The following is a 17,381-nucleotide window of genomic DNA, read 5'->3' as shown; positions in this document are numbered from 1 at the left end:
GCCGTATACGGGATTTTAGCTCAATTTAGGTATGTCCGCTGAAGGCCAACACTGAACGTTTACCAGCAACATGTTTCAGCAGACTTTCCTTGGTGATTGAGGATGCTGTAAGTGAAGCCAGCCTGGATCAGCATTGCTGGTATATCCCGAATGACCAGCTGGACACAATTTTTTCTTCCTCCCAAATCTGTGTTTCCGCAGGTCGAAGAGCAATGCGCTATGACCACTGATCATATTTTTGATTCGAATTTTTCCACTTTACCCTTTTCATCATTGCTCACAAACTACCATACACGCTCGGCAGTAAGTATATACGTTCGGATCTACGAGAGCGTCGATAACTGGTAATTAAAAAGAGGGAAAATAAAAGAAAAATAAGAATTCAAGACCTTCTGGCGGAGTGGAATCGTTGGAGACAATGCCAAGAACCTTGGAAGTTGGTCGGGGGTGAGCGGAGACGAGGTTCGCTTGGCAAGCTGAAGTACCAAGTGGGTCAGACCAAGAATAAGCTTGAGGGGAAAACAATCCCCACATAGCATGAGCCTTGACGGATTAACGTCTAATTTAGCTCCATTCAGGAGCATATTCCTCTAACGCTGCTCATTAGCCCTAAGGGGAAAGGCGTGCTGCTATTCTCAACCATGGATGTACAATGCAGCCACCTTTAAAGACCTTAAACGGAAGAATCAAGCTTGTTAATTTATATCCACGACAACCCTAATATTTCTGCTGGTCCTTACATATAGTAATCTAGAGCAAAAGGTGTGGGCCTATCATGGGTGGAGACATATGATGGCCATAATCATGAAAGATTCTGGGACGATAGCATTGACTAGCGTGTCCGCTAAAATACAGTCGGACCATAATGGTACACAAAGTCCCAACCACCCGCCACGTTCGCATCCTCATAAAACACGTAAGCCTGATATTTTCATTATGCCTTCTAATAGAACTGTTAACATGCTGCAGGACCTGGAAGGGCTTGAAGCGTGCAGTGTGGCGACGTTTACCCAGGTGCTCGGCTGGACTATTGAGGAAGTGGAGCAATTTCTGGAAGAGGTGCGTAGTAATGCGATGAAGAAAGGGGTGCATTTGATGCATAACTTGTATTTCTTTCCTGTCTATTCTTCTTTGTCTTCTTTTACTTTTGGGGAGGCTGGAACTGGTCGGCGTCTATGTGTTGACTAAGATGCTGCAGCCAGGTTATGTATGCGCAAGGCTATAGCATACTTCGCTCTGGGGATTTTGGGAAGAAGTGGAACACAATTCCTTATTCTGAAGTGACCCCAACGATAATCTAGGGATGAGTAAGTGCTATGTCTGTTCTGTGATTAGTCCGTTTATGCCAAACACAGTTATTGTTAGAAACTTTAGCACCGACAAGGAATGGCCGTAAAGAAAATGATTTGATAGTCCGCAGTGCTGCAATCGCGTGATCATACTAGTATATAGATTTTTAGTGACTGTAGGGATTTGGTGGGATCCATGTGGCATTTACTAGTACATCATCGGATATATATATATAATCTTGCTGCGCGCTTCAAATGTTTTGTAGCAACTTAAACAGGCTGAATTTGTTCTGATACCTTTCAAGTCACATGATGCTAGAGGATCCTATATATTTAGGGAGTATTTGAAACACTTGCACTTAACCGAATACCCCGTGGCTTGTAGTAGGCAGGGCAGTAGGAGAAGGTCTCAGAGAAGCAGAAGTTTACATCTTCATCTGGACCTTCGGCTCCTGCAGGCTGGAAGATGCCATCGGTATTTTGGCAATGGCTCACATAATTCACTGTCACCTTGCAGCCATTCGATAACAGAGCGTGACCACATATCTTGCAGCCACCACCGGAGGATTGCATTATATGGTCGTAGTGCCTAAAGTCAAAGTAAGTTCCAGTTTATTATTCGGGATTAACATTGAAGAGGAAGTGACTCACGCTGCTAGCTCAGCCCCTGTCATTTCGCAGTTATGTCCCTCGACAAACACACCGCATCCAAATCCTGCGTTCATGCCGTCGGTATAACATGTTCCAGAGTTTGTGTCTTTCTTAGTGGTGCTGAAGATGAATTAGAGGGACATGAATTATTCTGGTGTGGATCATGATCTTACCCGTAGGTCACCGTGCCTAATAGGTCATCCTTTGCCTTGTCGCAGAAACTCCGTAGGTTCGAAAAGGTACCGCAGCGCGAAGATCCCTTACAGTTATAGCCTGTTTCCGACGCGAAGGCAGTAGTGGAGGTCGTCGTTGAGGTCGTCGAATGAGTCGTAGATGTACTCTTGGTGCTGGACGTGCTGCTGGTGCTTGTCGAAGAGTTAGTGGCAAAAGCCATGGAATAGTAACTGCTGAGATCGTCCATGATCATGGTCCAGAGGGCGTGGTCTTCAGACACGGTTGAATCCACTGCAGTAATCGTTCCTTCCATCAGGCCATCTCCGGTTATTGTGCTGGTGATTGTGGAAGGATTCGCTGAGCATGCAGTGATAGTGGAGCATTGGCTGGTAACGGTAGTTGTGGAGTATGTAGAGGCTGGAGTGACGAGAGTGCTTGAGATATACTCGGTACATCTGTCTGCCTCCCTTGAATCACAGTCAGTGTCCTCTGAATTGCACTGGTCTCCGTTGCATATGCCGTTCTTGCAGCCCGGACCACTGCAGCTAACAACATGGCAATTCGGACCTGTGCAGGTATGCGTTGAGGAAGAACAATCGACACCGATACAACCCCAGGAGAGGCATTGAAAGCCAAAGCATGCCCCGTCAGTGTCACTTTCGGTATCATCATCCCCACCATCGTCTCCATCATCTCCGCTGTCATCACCACTACCATCCCCATCATCGCCACTGTCATCCCCATCATCTCCGCTGTCGTCTCCGTCATCACCACTATCATCACCATCGTCACCAGTATCGTCGCCACTATCATCTCCATCGTCACCAGTATCATCACCGTCATCACCACCATTGTCCCCGCTATCGTCTCCGCTATCATTCTCGTCGTCATAATCATTGCAGTCAGTACCAATGCAGCCATGATCCTTACACTTGCTTCCAGTGCAGTGCCCATCCTTGCAGTCTCGCCCAGTACATGCAGTAGAAGTGCAGTTCTCTCCCACGCACACCCGATGTTGACAATCAGAGCCAGTACAACCACGCTCAATACAGAGCCCGTGTCCCGTGCATTTTCCATTGACACATCCCGGGCCCGAGCACTTGTTTACCGATGGTGGGTCAGTATCCAAGGGATCGATAAATCCCGAAGAGCTATTTTTACCGCAATCTGTTAGGCAGGGTCCATCGCAAAAGTTGCTGCACTTGTGACCACAGTTGGCAGTACATGTCGGACCAGGAGGGCTGCCTTGATTAAAAGTGACATTCGAATATACTGTGCCCCCAGTCGACCACGGCCAAGGAGGGATGTGGATCACCCGCGTCCCCAGTGGGGAGTGAGAAATGCCTGTTTCATTTAGTGGATTCGGGTCATCGATGACTGTCACGGGGGGTAGGTCGATGCTGGGGATTAAGGTTCCATGTGCAGAGGTTATGTGTGGATTGGTGATGTTCCAATTGTAATAGTTGATGGTTCCGATCGTCACTGGGGGCACGGCGATGTTGGTGGGCATGATGTAGCGGGTTATTCCCGTGCTGACGCCAGTGGATGTACCCGAGATGACGGTCGTCGTGGTATTCCAGACAACCTCCAAGCTTGTTGGGTATGACTCGGGCGAAATCACTGTCGGGCTGCCAAGGATATCCTGAGGAAATATAATGTCGACAGGGGCTATTGCAGTTACAGTTGGCGAGGTAAACACCTCCGGCCCCACATAGACGACACCGGTGCCATCACTTCCTCCTTCAGTATTGGCACCACCCATGCCGGTGTCGCTAGAAGACATGTCGTTCGGATTCTTGAGAGACCCAGGCCCACCCATATCGAGAGCCCAGCTAAATAAACCTCCTAGACACTTGCTATTGGCAAAGTCTGCCTTTTGCTTCAAAGTGCGAGCATTGTCAAATGAGACCCTGATGCAATGTTACGGTCAGATCAAGACATGCGGGTGAGTCATGCAGACAGAAATTACTCACCATTGATTTCCGCTCCATGTCATCCAGTTCACTCCGGATGCCTCATCATACTTAATGTTGACTGAATAGTCTTCCATGATGCGATTAATCTCGTAGTCGGATAGTATTCCACTAGTCTGGGTGCACTCTCCAGCAACTCCCCCACCACTGCTGTTGTTTGCAGTATTGAAGGGACACCCCGGAGTATTGCATGAAGGATCAGCCAACGTGAATGACCGTCCATAGAACGCCAGGCCGAGCAGAACTTTGCCAGGGTCAATTCCATTGCGCCACAAGAGATCAAGTCCAGAAGAGATCTCTGTGAATGAGGTTAGCTTGTTCAAGATCAGTATTACATTACTACAATCCAATAGGATGCCCTACCGGTAAATTGGTGTGGGGGTTCACGTCAGAGCTTGTCCACTTGCTTTTGCCATCCCAAATACCATGAATATCGTATGACATGAAGTTGAAATAGTCAACGTAGGGCTCCATCCCGGTAACATTGAAGCCTTTCAGACACCCTTGTTATCTGTTAGCTAAGGGTACGTATATATCGCGATGACTTGATAAAATATCTGTACTCACAGTAGGAAGAGGGTATAGTGCAAGTAAGACCGTACTCTGTTCCCAGGGCGGCTCTCAATTCGGAGAGAAAAGTCACGAAATTTTCGGTATCGGTCGATGCGCCACCACGATCCTCGGCAGCGGGATATTCCCAGTCGATATCAATTCCGTCAAACCCATACTCGGACATCATCGAGAGCGCTGAACTAATAAAAGCCTTGCGTGCCCCTGGAAATTGTACCATGTGGGAAAATACCTCGCCTCCCAGGTCCCATCCCCCGACAGAAATATACGTTTTCAACGACGGCTTCTTCTTCTTGAGGGCAGTGAACCTAAACCAGTATTCTTTATCTTTGTCATGGGTCGTGGTGATGGTAAAGTCAGATGTACTGATGCCGGCGAAGGAATAGTAGAGGTGCTATGTATGGGTGATGCTTAGCTTAATGTTAAGACAGGAGGGGCTGAAATAATGCTTACCGTCCACGGATCAACATTGATGTTTTCAGGCAAGACTACATCACAAGGGTGAGCTGGGTTCCAGCCTTCATAGTAGCCAATGTAGACGGCCTCGCTAGACGATCCAGAACAAGTACTATCATGCGATGTAATCAGTAGATGCCATGGTAATAGATTTGGCCAATGCCTACGGTTCTTTGATGGCGTCGCAGCCATTCTGGCATCCAGTGCCGCAGAAGTCATCGGCGGTACCGCAAAAGCTATAGTGAGTCAGCAGAAGTCAAAACTTCTAACAAGCGAGTGAGAATACCCATATTTGGAACAGCAGACATTCAAAGGACAACTTGCTCCAGGCGTTGCAGCATATTCTGGGAGACATGTTAATGTAGCCCAGGGGCACCTTCCAAACAGCGCGACATACCTCCACACTCAGCTACTGCATGGCAGTTGGAGATACACACATCATCTCCACAAAATTCCTTTCCAAAGCCACAAGATCCATATCTTGAACAACACCCAGTGTCGCATGGACTAGTTGCTGAGCAGGAGCCTACGGCTGCTTGTACCGAAGGAAGCACGCTCAAGGCGCTCAGGAAGAACCACCACGCGTTTGTTGATCGTTGCATTGCAAAAGTCCGCACATAGATTTAATCTGCTCTCTGGTCGGAGAAAGCTGACTATGGCTTTTCCCTATTATTTTAAACGGCTTTTATACTAAGCTAAGACGACAATTTCTATCCATAGGTGTCCACTTTCATTGTCGCCGTTCACCTTAACGGGTGCAGTAAAGACACTAACTGAAAGCCGTGACCTAACTCACTTACTCAAGTATTTACTTTTTTTGATTAATGTTCTCGATTTTGCGATATCGGACTGTCGACCATTCGATGTCCGATCACTTCGGCTAACAGTAACCGTCGGCCACCGACGGAAATTGGCTGCTTGGCATAAGCACTAAGCCCTAGTGTATTAAGGGTCCGGGTCCTTCCGATTCTATTGAGGACCCTGAGCGAGCTAAGCTTCTAGTGTCAGCTTCTGAGAGCGGGTATACGCCAAATCATCACCAGGTGGGGCCACTAATTGAACGGTTCTTGTTTTCATCTCCACAAGGAGCTGTTAGCAATGCAACATAAGACTTTGAAGATAAGAGCACTATGCAGGGACAGCCATTTAATCAATATGGCCAGAAAATGGCGCACCGGACCTTTCTCCGTACCTGACTCTTTTTTCAGCTTTAATCTATATCCTGTCTCCTCCTGACCCTGCGTCGGCATAGTCCACATTGATTCAATGGTTGGTTACCCCAACCCCAGTACTGCTCTTGCATTAGGAGTGAAACCTTCCCAATGAGATATGGTGGTACCTATACAATAATCCCTTCCTTCCATATTAGCGGATGTCCGTCTTCCGCGAGACATCAGGAGCAATATGCATGTCCTGGGCCTAGTGAGGGAGATGTGGAGGCATATCGGAAATTTGATGCACTTGGGATCCGTAACAAACCGAGCATCTACCAGGAAGGCAGGAAGGCCAAAGGCGTACCCGGAAAAAGCGTACTTGAGATTCTCAGTAGTGTGTTGCACTATGGGAATAGCAATACCATGCCCCTCATACCATAGAAAGGGGAGCATCATCCGGTTCGTTTATCAAGCCAGCCTCCTTCTCTATCTGAGTGTAGATGTGACTTTTTTAACAATTTTTTCGGTCATTAATCCAGTAGCTCATTCGGAAAGAAGACTAACCGCTCACTCAGACAAGCTTTCATTCTACTACGTTCGTTCGTCCATTCATTCATTCATTATATCAAAGTAATTTTAGGGTTCACTACTACTATGTTTAAACGCGCTGCCACTGCAATGGGCCTTTTCTGGGCGCTATTGTTTTGCCATTCCCTAGCCTTCCCATTCGAGCCGTTTCCTACAGATACTGATGTTGTCCCATCCGCCAATGTATCCGACCTCCTCCCGAGGCATCTGGTCAAAAGAGCATCACGGTATCCCAGAGTCAAGTATGGCCCCACCTGCAGTGCTGAGGAGCAGGCCTATATAGATACTGAGCTAGATGAGCTCCAGCCAGTGGTACGGATATTACATGTCTTTCCCACTCGGTGCTATGACAGACTACTTACCGCTGGCAGATGATCCGTGTCATGCGTCAACTCCGAGATATTCGAGCAGTTATTAGAGAAAAAGAACAGCCAGCCAACTGGGGAACTCGATTCGCCGATAATGACCGGATCTTAACCTCCTGGGCTTCAATGATGGGAAGAACTAGATTTAATTATGAGGTTGAATCGAAAGAAAATCAAGATAACCTGGCTTCATGGACGACGACTTCACGGAATATGCAATTCATGATAAGTCAGTTAATCTCACGACCTTCCAAACATCGCGCCCTGAAGGAGAAAGTCTGACCATTGGAGGTTCCATGATAGGTGTCTACAGCCGTATCTACAACGCCTTGCGGGATAGAACGCTGTCCCTTACCATCCACTGTGGTGATGAATTCTATGTCTTTGATAAAGACGTCAGTACCAAGAACACCCGTTAGTGTTCCCCCTTCAGTGCCACATTTCCCTTTCCCTGCCTGACGTACAAGTCCAAACCAGGTGTATATCGAGATACCAGATCGACAGAGTCCCAGCCTTATATGATATTGCCGGAGCCCGGAAGACTATGCCACGAGAATGGGGGTGGCAACGGATGGCAGATGTGGAACAAGCTCACTGTAGAAGACGAAATTTGCATCTGCCCGAGGGTTTTCGACAATGCAAAGACGTCGCAGACTCTGAGCAGTTTAGACAATACTGTTGACAGCCTGAAAGGGCGACATGTCGATTACATCAAGAAATTCACCGCAGCAGGCAGTTTACTACACGAGCTATCCCATTGCCGTGGCATCCTTGGGGACGACCAGACCAGTAAGCTGTCCCAGTTCTCACGAGAAAAAGGTTTTTTTTCCCGGATAACTAACCGGGAGGATAAAATCTCAGAGGACCTAAGGCTTCGACCTTTCCCACTAGGTCCGTTCATCGATGGGTATCAATGAAACGGCGTCTGGGCCGTGTCAAAAATTGATCCAGCTGGGGCTCATCGCAACGCAGGTAATACAGTCTCCGCCCAACTACCGTTATCTATGTAAGGATTCCCGCACTTTTGCTGACAGCTGGGCCAGACAGTATCACGTATTTCGCCCTAGCCATGTATTACTCCGCCTGTAACTGGTCGCGGGGAATTTGCGGGGAAAAACCCTTTTGGGACTTTTGGAGTCAAGATAAACAAGAGTATATGGATATAGATTATTCTACGTGAAGTAGTCGGGTTAATCGTGTCGTTAACTAGTTAGTTAGCTGGTCAGGGCCACATAGCCCGGCTGGGTAAATAGATTCTGTGCTAGTTAGTTCATTAGGGAGCTATCTACGTACTAGTTAGTTAGTTAGTGGATTAGTGGGCAGCAACTAGTCCATCGGTCGGGCGCTTCTTTAAATGACTGTTGGCCCTTCCTCACCATCTGCCACCCCAGTTTCTTGTCAACTTGTTACTACGATGGCGTCCCTTAGCAACCTCCCTTTAGAACTTTTACGCTGGGTGGCTGAATACCTAACCACTCAACGCGATATCAGTCATCTGATGCAGACGAATAAGCGCCTGTATCACGCGATGCACCCTGTTCTCTGCGAATACAATGTTCAACATGATGAGAGCTCCGCCTTACCTTGGGCTGCCCAAAAGGGAGAGACTCGCTTGGTGACCAAGCTCCTCACTGCCGGGGCCGACATTTCTGCCTATTCTCCCCGGTATGTGGAAAGGAAGGTTCAGAACAGTAGGGACATCGATCCGTGGGCCAAGAATAATGCTTTGTTATACGCAGCCCAGGGGGGCCACACCGCAATCCTCAAAACACTTCTTGGGGAGACCCGGTCGGGCCAAACGGCATCGCCGGCACAGTTGCGGTCGGTCCTGCATTGGGCGCTGCGCCAGCACGATGAACAGCTAGTCGAGCTAATGTTTGCTCACAAGGCCCCCTTGGATCCTGCAACAGAATCAAGCGGCGCCCCATCTGCCCTCGGAGTCGCCGTGGCCGCCAGCTACAACGCCATCCTACCCCGACTTCTGGCTCTTGGCGCACGTCCGGGGCCTCATGAGTGCCCGTGCCCAACCGAGCGGGCCATTTTCACCAAGCAGCCGGAAGTTATACGGCTACTGCTAGATCATGGCCTTGGCCTATACGGTGATAATGCGGTGTGTCACCTTGCCCATGAAGACGATCGCGATACGCTTCGGCTCTTGCTCGCATACGGCATGGATCTGGTGAATTACGGTTCTGCAGCCCTATTCACAGCTATTCGAGACGGCCACTACGAAATGACTGAATTGCTGATCGATAATGGGGCCATCAAGGATGTATGTTGTGAGCTGTATCCGCCGTCTGGTCTCTTTCTCGGTACTGCGTATAGCGCCGTTGCTATGGCTATATTGTATGAGCGGCTTGACATCCTGAGGCTCCTCCTCGACAAAGGCTTCCTTCCCGGCCCACGAGACTTGGAACTTGCCACTGAAAGGAATTTTACCGAGGCTGTGTCGCTTTTGACACCTTTCGCAGAACGCGACCTACATGACGGAAACGTTATCAACATGTGGCACGCCTTTGGATGGGACCCTGAAAATCCCAGGCCCCGGGATGGATCCATGTGGGATATTAAATCTCGCAGACAGGGAATTATTGATACTTCTGGAACTAGAGAGCCAGAGCCGGAGAGCTTGTGGGCTACGGCTGTATCTAATGATGATTACAACGACTCTGACGGTGACTACGATTCGGAACTCGAACGAGAGTATTGGAGGAACAGCGAGTATGGTAGATTCTACGTGTCCTAATAACCGCAAGATAACTCAGCAGCAAGGGCAAGGAGGGTTCAATTCTATGTATACAGAACTTAGCTAGATTCTCATAATGGTTGATGAGAAGTAGAGAAATTTTGTAGCAAGGCCACATAATGGGAAAAGATCCAGTGATTACCTGATCAATTTTTAAGGAATAAAGGTAGATAATTTCTTGGTGCTAAGCCCCCTATTCAAGTGCTTCCTTCGGAAACTCATAGTATCGTATGATTATTGAGCCCTATCCGTAGATGAAGGACACGGTGGCCACGGGGTAGATTCGGCTCTGCAGGAGCTGCCGGAAAGCCGAGCAAGGTAGCGAGGTAGTAGCACTAAGCGAACTAATGCAGGTAATGCAGGTGGGCAATATGTAGCAATTAAACTCTTTTCCAGGTTATCTTGATAATTGTCAGCCACGGAAAGCCGGCATCGGAGTAAGACTGAGATATATATGTAACACCGCTAGCCATGGCCCCTAGGTCTATAATTCGGTTCCCCTTCCTACACTTACAAACGAAAGACAAGTAATCGAGTAGCTTCAATTGTTTGGACAGAATGATTTCCACTCCTTTTTTCACCCTCGCCATATTCGCATCTGTCCATGGTTTTGCCATCAACAAGAGATTTGACAATGGTGACTTCCCAACTGGTAATACTGACCCCAATGTGGCCAGTGCATGTACATACTGGGCGAATTCTATTGGCTCAACAGATACTTGTGCGGACCTTGAGAGCTACTATGGAATCACGGCTACACAGCTGACTTTCTGGGTAAGATGAGCTCCTTCCTATCATGAAGATGGACAAGGCTAATGGATTACAGAACCCTTCTCTCTCAATCACTAACTGTGCCCTCAAAGAAGGCTGGAGCTACTGTGTTAGTGCACCAGCTATATCAACCACACCCTCGTTCACCAGCACTATGTCTACAACAACTTCCACGCTCCTGCCTACTACCACGGCGACATCTGCGTCAGACATAACCACCAGTGCGAGTAGCCCTTCCCCGACTCAAAGCGGCCTGAGCTCGAGCTGTGATGCATTTTATTATGTCAAAACGGGCGATTCTTGCTGGGCAATTGTTAACTCGTACGGCAATTTTACGCTCAACCAATTTTACTCCTGGAACCCGTAAGAGCGTACCACTTAATTGAGACTTCTTCAACGGCTAAAACGATGCACAGGACCGTCAAGTCCGACTGCTCCGGCCTACAGCCAGACTATTACGTCTGCATCGGTGTCACCGGGTCCACCACTCTGGTGTCGCAGACCACACTTCCTGCTACCAATACTGCTTCAGCGGTTACTACTACTGGGTCTTACCTACCTGAGCAGACGGGAATCGCATCAAACTGTATAGACCCCTTCCTTCATCATCGCCGCCCGACTTCACCTAATTCACGGCAGGCAATAAATACTACTATGTTAACCACGGCGATACTTGCTCTGACATTGCTATCAATTACGACATCAGCCTAAGCGATTTCTACACTTGGAACCCGGCTGTAGGAACAACGTGTAGTAACCTTGAAGCTGACTACTGGGTCTGCGTTGGTACCTCTGGTGAGTATCCTCCCCGCCTCTATAACCTGTTCTTCTCAAGGCAAACTGATGAACTCCAGGCGGTACCTCCGCAACCACCACAACACCTACCTCCACATCCACATCAACGGCTAGCAGTTCCACACCCACCAGCAGCGCTCCATCTCCTACCCAGTCGGGCCTAGTAGATGACTGTTCAACCTACTACCAAGCCAAATCCGGCGACAGCTGCTGGTCTATCGTCAACAACAAATATACCTACCTGACCACCTCCCTCTTCGAAGAATGGAATCCCGCTGTCGGATCAGACTGTATCAACCTGCAACCAGGTTACTATTACTGTGTTGCCACACAGAAGCAGGCGCCAATGCCCGATACGATCGATACATGCAAGAAGTGGCATTTGGTAGCTGACGGGGACAATTGTTGGTCGATAGAGCAGGACGCAGGTATTACTGTGGGTCAGTTTAATAGGTGGAATCCGTACGTGGGTTCATCCTGTGCGAATCTGTGGTTGGGGTATTGGGTTTGTGTGGGTGTTTGATTGAGCTGGACATTTCGAGGGTGAGAAGCTTTAGGGAAGGTTCCTCAGACATCAGTAGCCCTCATTAAAAACAATCTAGGCTCCTGCAAAGTTAGGGAATCCGTGGTAGGGATTAGATTGGTTTCCGTGCAAGGCGGCCGATCAAAGCAGAGATAAGGGCGACATCCACGAGTTACCATGGCTTGGGACCAACATACAATAGCTTAACGATCTACTTACGTCCCCAGCATCAAAGACACAAATTTACATATTATAAAGAGCTCCAAAAAGGTATAAAAACGTACAACAGTATTAGTATGACTGTACTCACCTAAGATCCCTTATAAAAATCTAGTCATTTTTACTGGTGCTTCAGGGCCTTCTTCAGGAGTCTAATTATTTGTGATAGGATAACCTACTTATTGTGCTCAGGGTCACCAGGATAATATACTAAAATAACTATAAGTATTACAGAATCATTAATAATAATTATTCATTTTTTTATTACTTATAGGGCACTGTTTCTTCAGTATTAGACTACTAATTCTTTAAGAATTAGTCTATTCTATAAATATAAACTATCTTTATCCTTATTATATAAATCTATTGCGCTTAATGTGATTCCTGTTATCACGATATCAGAAATAGTCGCCGTAGGGCTGTCTGCCAGGGTAATAGCTCCTAACAAGACCAGAAAAAGAATGTTTACAGAAAGTACTATGATAATATTAGAAATCTCTGCAAAAGAACATTAGGATAGTGCAGCTTAGGTATGTTATTTGACCTTTTTGGTTGGGATTGTCTGGTGGGTTTTCACAGAGCTAATGACTTTTGTCTTGTTTTGGTAGCGACTTCTACTCATGGAATCCCGCATTGGGGACAGACTGCGCTGGCCTTGAGGCTTCGACGTACGTGTGCATTGGAACCACTGGGCCCATCATCAAAATCAACAGTGGAACGCCTGTGCCTGCGACGGCGACGGCGACGGCGACAGCTTAAAAACGGGAGGGGGAAAGGAAACAGGTAGACCTTCTAGGCAGTCTACCATTTGAATTGATCTAAATTCCTCTCACTCATTCCTCTATTATCTGTACATCAATAAGCGAGCAAAACAATACACTCCCACCTAAAACCTAGAAACAACTCCCCACCACCAGCGGCCTAACGCTCGTCCTCTTCAACGCCCACCTCCTCTCAGTCTGCCTCTCCAGCTGCGTCTCAAACCTCCCCCTCAGAAGCTCAAACCAATCCCCCGGCACAAAAAAACATAACTCTGTCCACTCACGACTTGCCTCAAGTTCTTTCCACGGCGCTAAGAACCCCTCTAGCGACTCCAGTAACAGGCTCCTTGCTCTTTTCCCATGGGTTAAGGTAAATAGTTAAATGCAGGCGACGCAAACCGGAAAACGAATGCTGCAGCAGATCGAAGAACGCGGGATAAACCGTCGTCCAGTTTCCAGGAAGATCCGGAGGCGCAGTGTAGGGCATGGCCATTGTGATTGCGATGTCCATGCCGGTGATGAGGGCTGTGTAGGGGGGCGCAAGAAGGCGCCGGATGATGAAGGGGGTGTCCATGCTGGGGCCTGTGACGAAGGTATTTGTGGTGTAGAGGATGGGCAGGGATTCAGTGTATCTTTTTTGTCTATAGTTACAGAGGGCCACACGCAAGACTACCAAAGGGAATAGGAAATAAGGGGTAAAAAAAAAGAAAGAAAAAAGCCACACACACCCCATCTGACAAACCGTCAGCATCGCCGCCACGCCTTGCAACTTGGTTCCCGGGGGTGCTGCTTTCTCCCAGCCCCAAGGCAGCGTCTCGTCCCGCTCATCGAGCGCATCCACACATCGCTCCTCGAATCGATCATCCACCCACTCATCGCTGACCGCGCATACCCGGTGCCACCATTGCCAAAGAGCATCGGCCTTCTTCCCCTTGTCTTTTCCCGTCGGCGGCCGCGCGACAACAGCAGACGGTCTCTTCCACAGATAATCAACGTGCACTCTCCCCCCACCAAATAGCTCCCTGTAAATAATATTACGGACCTCAAGTGGTAGCCTGGAAAAAAATGCGCTTTGAGACTGTGGGTTTTGAGGTCTGGCAGATGATGTGGCAAGGGTTTGGAGTTGGCGCTGGCGGTGCTCGGGGTCCGGGATAGGAAGTTTATACCGTCTTTGCTTTTGGTTTTGGGTAATAATGGTGCAGTTGGTGTCAAGGATTCCGGGGGCTTCCGGGGAGGTGCGGCGGGGTGGAGGGTTGGGATCTGGGTCTGCGTCCTTTTTGCGGGGACGGAGAAGCTTGGAGAATATATTGGGGGGCATCCTCCTTCTTTCTTCTTGTGGCTTTGGGGTGGAACGGAGACAGATGGAGTTATATGTTAGATATACAAAGTTTTGAGGGAGAAGGATGGTTTGAAATAGGGACGGGGGACGGGGGGGCTAGAGCTAGTAAGGCTTGTTGGTTACATCTGCATCTGACGATACCTATAATGTAATGAAACTTATTGTATGATAAATTCTTGAAGACTCGAAAATATTCTCATTTGTTTCCCGATATTCCAATATGAAGTGAAGTAATGAGAGGTAATGAAAGACACTATATGTTATTTAAACAGTTGGTAATGGAGACTTGTACCAATCCGTTAGAATTAGTGTTTGGGTTTCGGTTGAGGTGTATGTCATAGACCTTTTTGCTCAACTTCTTTTCAGAAATATATAAATACACTGTGCGGGGAACACTCTGTACTGTGATAAGCAGCCCTAGATATTCGATCTACGGAACGGCGAAAACAGTTTCATTATAGATATATGATTTTCTGGAAAAGATAATTTCTTTTGTTGATTCTCCTTGGTCAAAGTATCTTTGACTGCTATGGCAATTGCTAGCGACTAGGAAACGTAATTGAGATAGATTGCTAGCGACCATATTTAACTGCGCTCTTATCTGTTCCCTAGATCCACAAGCCACTGATCCAATACTGCTCAGCATGGCGGACCCGCCCCAACGGTCCTCCTAATCTAGAGCCTTATCAATAACTGTAGCGGAAGAGTCGATCTTCAATATCTGTTACATCCTCGGTATGCAAAACGACCTCGGCAGAAGTGCTGGTTTCCCGGTCTCGCTTCAGATTCTCAGCCCTGCACAAGTACCAATAAAGGACCATAACTAGTACCAGCACACACCACGTTACAATTGCAGTAACTACCCCTTCAAAGAATCTGGGCGCGGATTTTGTCTGCCACAGCTGCGGACCTGCGATGCAACCAACACAATAGCCAATGAAATACATCGTGTTGGCCATCGCCCGCTTCGTATTTCCTTTTACATTTGATGCGCTCAGACTAAGAAGGATGACCATCACATCTGAGATGCAGGACGCCTAGCATCACGGGTGAGCGCACGCTTCATATGAGACAGAGGGGTCAAAACGTACTAGCCAAGAGGACACTATCAGTCCCCATCCTGTCGTAAGTGGAAGCTTTAAGAGAAGTATGTTGCCAATCAAGGGAGGGATGGAGAGTAGAATAACCACCAAGCTACGGTTGTTGGGAAGGAGTTGACAGCCGAGTACACCGATCCAGATCGCGACAATCTGAACAGCTCCTGATGGGGAGGTATACAACATGGTTTGATACTTGTCGTAGTTGAGGTTCTTGATAATCAAGGAAGCAAACTGACTTGCGTGAGCTTTCTTCATCGAGGAAATGGTTAGAGAGTAAATAGAGGCATACCGTTAGAACTGGCGACTGCATCGTGACAAGGATGCCGAAAGCGAAGATAAACCAAGCTCGGACATCTAATAAAGTCTCCTTCACCTGTGACTTTGAGAAGTTGGTCTTATCACCTCCTTCTCTGTCTTGCGCCATTCTCGCCAGTAGGACCTCTCGCTCCCTGTCAGATAAGAACCATGCTTTCTGAGGACCGGTAGGCACTAGAAAGTAGAAGACGACACCAAAGGCGGCTGTAAGTGCACCGCAGACGAGGAAGAGAACCCTCCATGGTTCAAGCCGCGGGTAGTGTTGTTTCCCAATTCCGTACATGAGCAGGCTCCCAAGGACTTGGGCAAGGCCGTTCATCGTCACCCAGATGCTATATTTGGTTGTGAAGTCAGTAAATTGTATCGCTAAACAGAGCTTTTTGAAATCCAATGCCTTACCCCACTCTTGAAGCATGTTCCTGTTTTCTGTACCACATGCTAGTGAGGGTCACAAATGCTGGAGAGACAGCCCCTTCTGTAACTCCAAGAAGGAACCTTACAGCCCCGAACCCTGCAAAGTTTGTAGGCGCCGCAAGGCACATGCACACAGCACCCCAGAAAACACTATCGATTAACTTGGTTAGGATTCAACGAATGTGTCCATCAAAGCCGCAGACTTACATTGTTGCACCGACGAACTTTGTAAGAGGAAGCCGGCTCATCAAGTATATGAAGGGATACTCTGCAACTAGTTGACCTGGAGAGAGCGTCACGGATCACTTTGCTTATTCTACAACAGAACAACCGTATCCCTTACCGAGATAAAATAATGATGAGCACCAAGAATACTCAGACCCCTCCAGGGAAAGATCATCAATAAGCCCGAATACCGACGCGTAGCTAAGACTCTGCTTGTCGAGGTCTGGGATGTCAGCCAGGGCAGACCTCAAGTCCTCATCCGGCTACACACATTGAAAGAAGAACACCAAGCACATCTGTGAAGTCGGTGTTAGCTTGGAGTCGGGATTTCAGGAGAGGATTACGAACCAATGGTAGAATGAAACAATCGATCTTCCTCACTACGCGTTTTTCTTCCTCCGCCGTGAAATGTAACTGAACAGTCACGACATCGATGTTAACATCTTTCGCTGCATCTTGGTCTGTCGTCTTAATTTCGAATTCCATCATCAGTATCGGAAGTAACTCTTGTGGTAATGTAATAAGCGTGGTATGACCCTTGAAGTGAGAATTATCTTCCCAGTTATGCAGAGCCAGTGCAGCTATGTTGTCACCCAGTGCGTTGTACATTCCTTGTTTGTGGCATGCGGGGTAAATCTCCGAACACTGCGATATGATAACTTCTCGGCAAATGAGGGTTCGTGTCGAGTTTCTGCAACTACATGACAGGGTTGGCGCTCGGATATTCTCCGCGGTACCTTAATGGGGTATCTGCAACTAATAAAGATATTGCTAGCTTACAGGCCTGGTGAAGATCGAGAGCGCAGCTTTTGTGATGAAGATTCTGACTCAGAACCCGCCTAAGCAAATGCTGCTCCAAAGGTGACACCGTCATGATAGTAGCTGACACTATGCAAGAGCTACTAGGTGAGAAGATCACAGCGTGAAAGGCTTTATCATGCCAAAGCCCAGAT

At 47.9% G+C, this 17,381-nt stretch overlaps 5 protein-coding genes across 5 annotated transcripts; 3 read left to right on the top strand and 2 right to left on the bottom strand.

The window, feature by feature from the left end:
- Window positions 1–59: 59 nt before the first annotated feature.
- BO87DRAFT_450612 (bacteriodes thetaiotaomicron symbiotic chitinase) lies at window positions 60–5,715 on the bottom strand (the record flags this gene model as incomplete). Its single annotated transcript, XM_025628421.1, has 12 exons — window positions 60–136; window positions 1,733–1,878; window positions 1,941–2,060; window positions 2,114–2,798; window positions 2,952–4,024; window positions 4,088–4,401; window positions 4,451–4,590; window positions 4,655–5,051; window positions 5,111–5,225; window positions 5,281–5,349; window positions 5,400–5,457; window positions 5,511–5,715. The coding sequence occupies 12 exons, from the start codon at window positions 5,713–5,715 to the stop codon at window positions 60–62; spliced, it is 3,399 nt and encodes a 1,132-aa protein (XP_025482965.1).
- A 1,990-nt stretch (window positions 5,716–7,705) lies between these two features.
- BO87DRAFT_207668 (uncharacterized protein) lies at window positions 7,706–8,303 on the top strand. Its single transcript, XM_025618604.1, has 3 exons — window positions 7,706–8,009; window positions 8,082–8,192; window positions 8,264–8,303. The coding sequence occupies exons 1-2, from the start codon at window positions 7,739–7,741 to the stop codon at window positions 8,135–8,137; spliced, it is 327 nt and encodes a 108-aa protein (XP_025482964.1). The 5' UTR covers window positions 7,706–7,738; the 3' UTR covers window positions 8,138–8,192; window positions 8,264–8,303.
- Window positions 8,304–8,634: 331 nt separating this feature from the next.
- BO87DRAFT_456522 (ankyrin repeat domain-containing protein) lies at window positions 8,635–10,011 on the top strand (the record flags this gene model as incomplete). Its single annotated transcript, XM_025628733.1, has 1 exon — window positions 8,635–10,011. One exon carries the CDS (start codon window positions 8,635–8,637, stop codon window positions 9,964–9,966), a length of 1,332 nt encoding a protein of 443 aa, XP_025482963.1. The 3' UTR covers window positions 9,967–10,011.
- Window positions 10,012–10,469: 458 nt separating this feature from the next.
- On the top strand, window positions 10,470–12,255 carry BO87DRAFT_373848 (putative LysM domain protein). The gene is made up of 5 exons (XM_025622651.1): window positions 10,470–10,740; window positions 10,793–11,100; window positions 11,154–11,323; window positions 11,377–11,532; window positions 11,592–12,255. Exons 1-5 carry the CDS (start codon window positions 10,525–10,527, stop codon window positions 12,053–12,055), a joined length of 1,314 nt encoding a protein of 437 aa, XP_025482962.1. The 5' UTR covers window positions 10,470–10,524; the 3' UTR covers window positions 12,056–12,255.
- Window positions 12,256–13,167: 912 nt separating this feature from the next.
- Window positions 13,168–16,917, bottom strand: BO87DRAFT_394450 (major facilitator superfamily transporter; the record flags this gene model as incomplete). The annotated part of the gene is made up of 9 exons (XM_025625121.1): window positions 13,168–13,326; window positions 13,367–13,667; window positions 13,764–14,329; window positions 15,466–15,705; window positions 15,764–16,121; window positions 16,189–16,353; window positions 16,411–16,486; window positions 16,547–16,651; window positions 16,794–16,917. The coding sequence occupies 9 exons, from the start codon at window positions 16,915–16,917 to the stop codon at window positions 13,168–13,170; spliced, it is 2,094 nt and encodes a 697-aa protein (XP_025482961.1).
- Window positions 16,918–17,381: the final 464 nt, after the last annotated feature.

This window comes from Aspergillus neoniger (genome assembly GCF_003184625.1).
Source record: "Aspergillus neoniger CBS 115656 unplaced genomic scaffold BO87scaffold_6, whole genome shotgun sequence".
Classification (NCBI taxonomy): Eukaryota; Fungi; Ascomycota; class Eurotiomycetes; order Eurotiales; family Aspergillaceae; genus Aspergillus; species Aspergillus neoniger.
Note: the sequence above shows the minus strand (reverse complement) of the source record. Positions and strands in the feature narration are given on the sequence as shown.

Excerpts from the sequence above, each read along its gene's own strand:
- BO87DRAFT_373848 (XM_025622651.1), top strand. The coding sequence starts at position 10,525 with ATGATTTCCACTCCTTTTTTCACCCTCGCCATATTCGCATCTGTCCAT. Across the intron at positions 10,741-10,792 it reads CTACACAGCTGACTTTCTGG|AACCCTTCTCTCTCAATCAC; the intron begins GTAAGATGAGCT and ends AATGGATTACAG. Across the intron at positions 11,324-11,376 it reads GACGGGAATCGCATCAAACT|GCAATAAATACTACTATGTT; the intron begins GTATAGACCCCT and ends AATTCACGGCAG.
- BO87DRAFT_207668 (XM_025618604.1), top strand. The coding sequence starts at position 7,739 with ATGATATTGCCGGAGCCCGGAAGACTATGCCACGAGAATGGGGGTGGC. Across the intron at positions 8,010-8,081 it reads CCTTGGGGACGACCAGACCA|AGGACCTAAGGCTTCGACCT; the intron begins GTAAGCTGTCCC and ends ATAAAATCTCAG.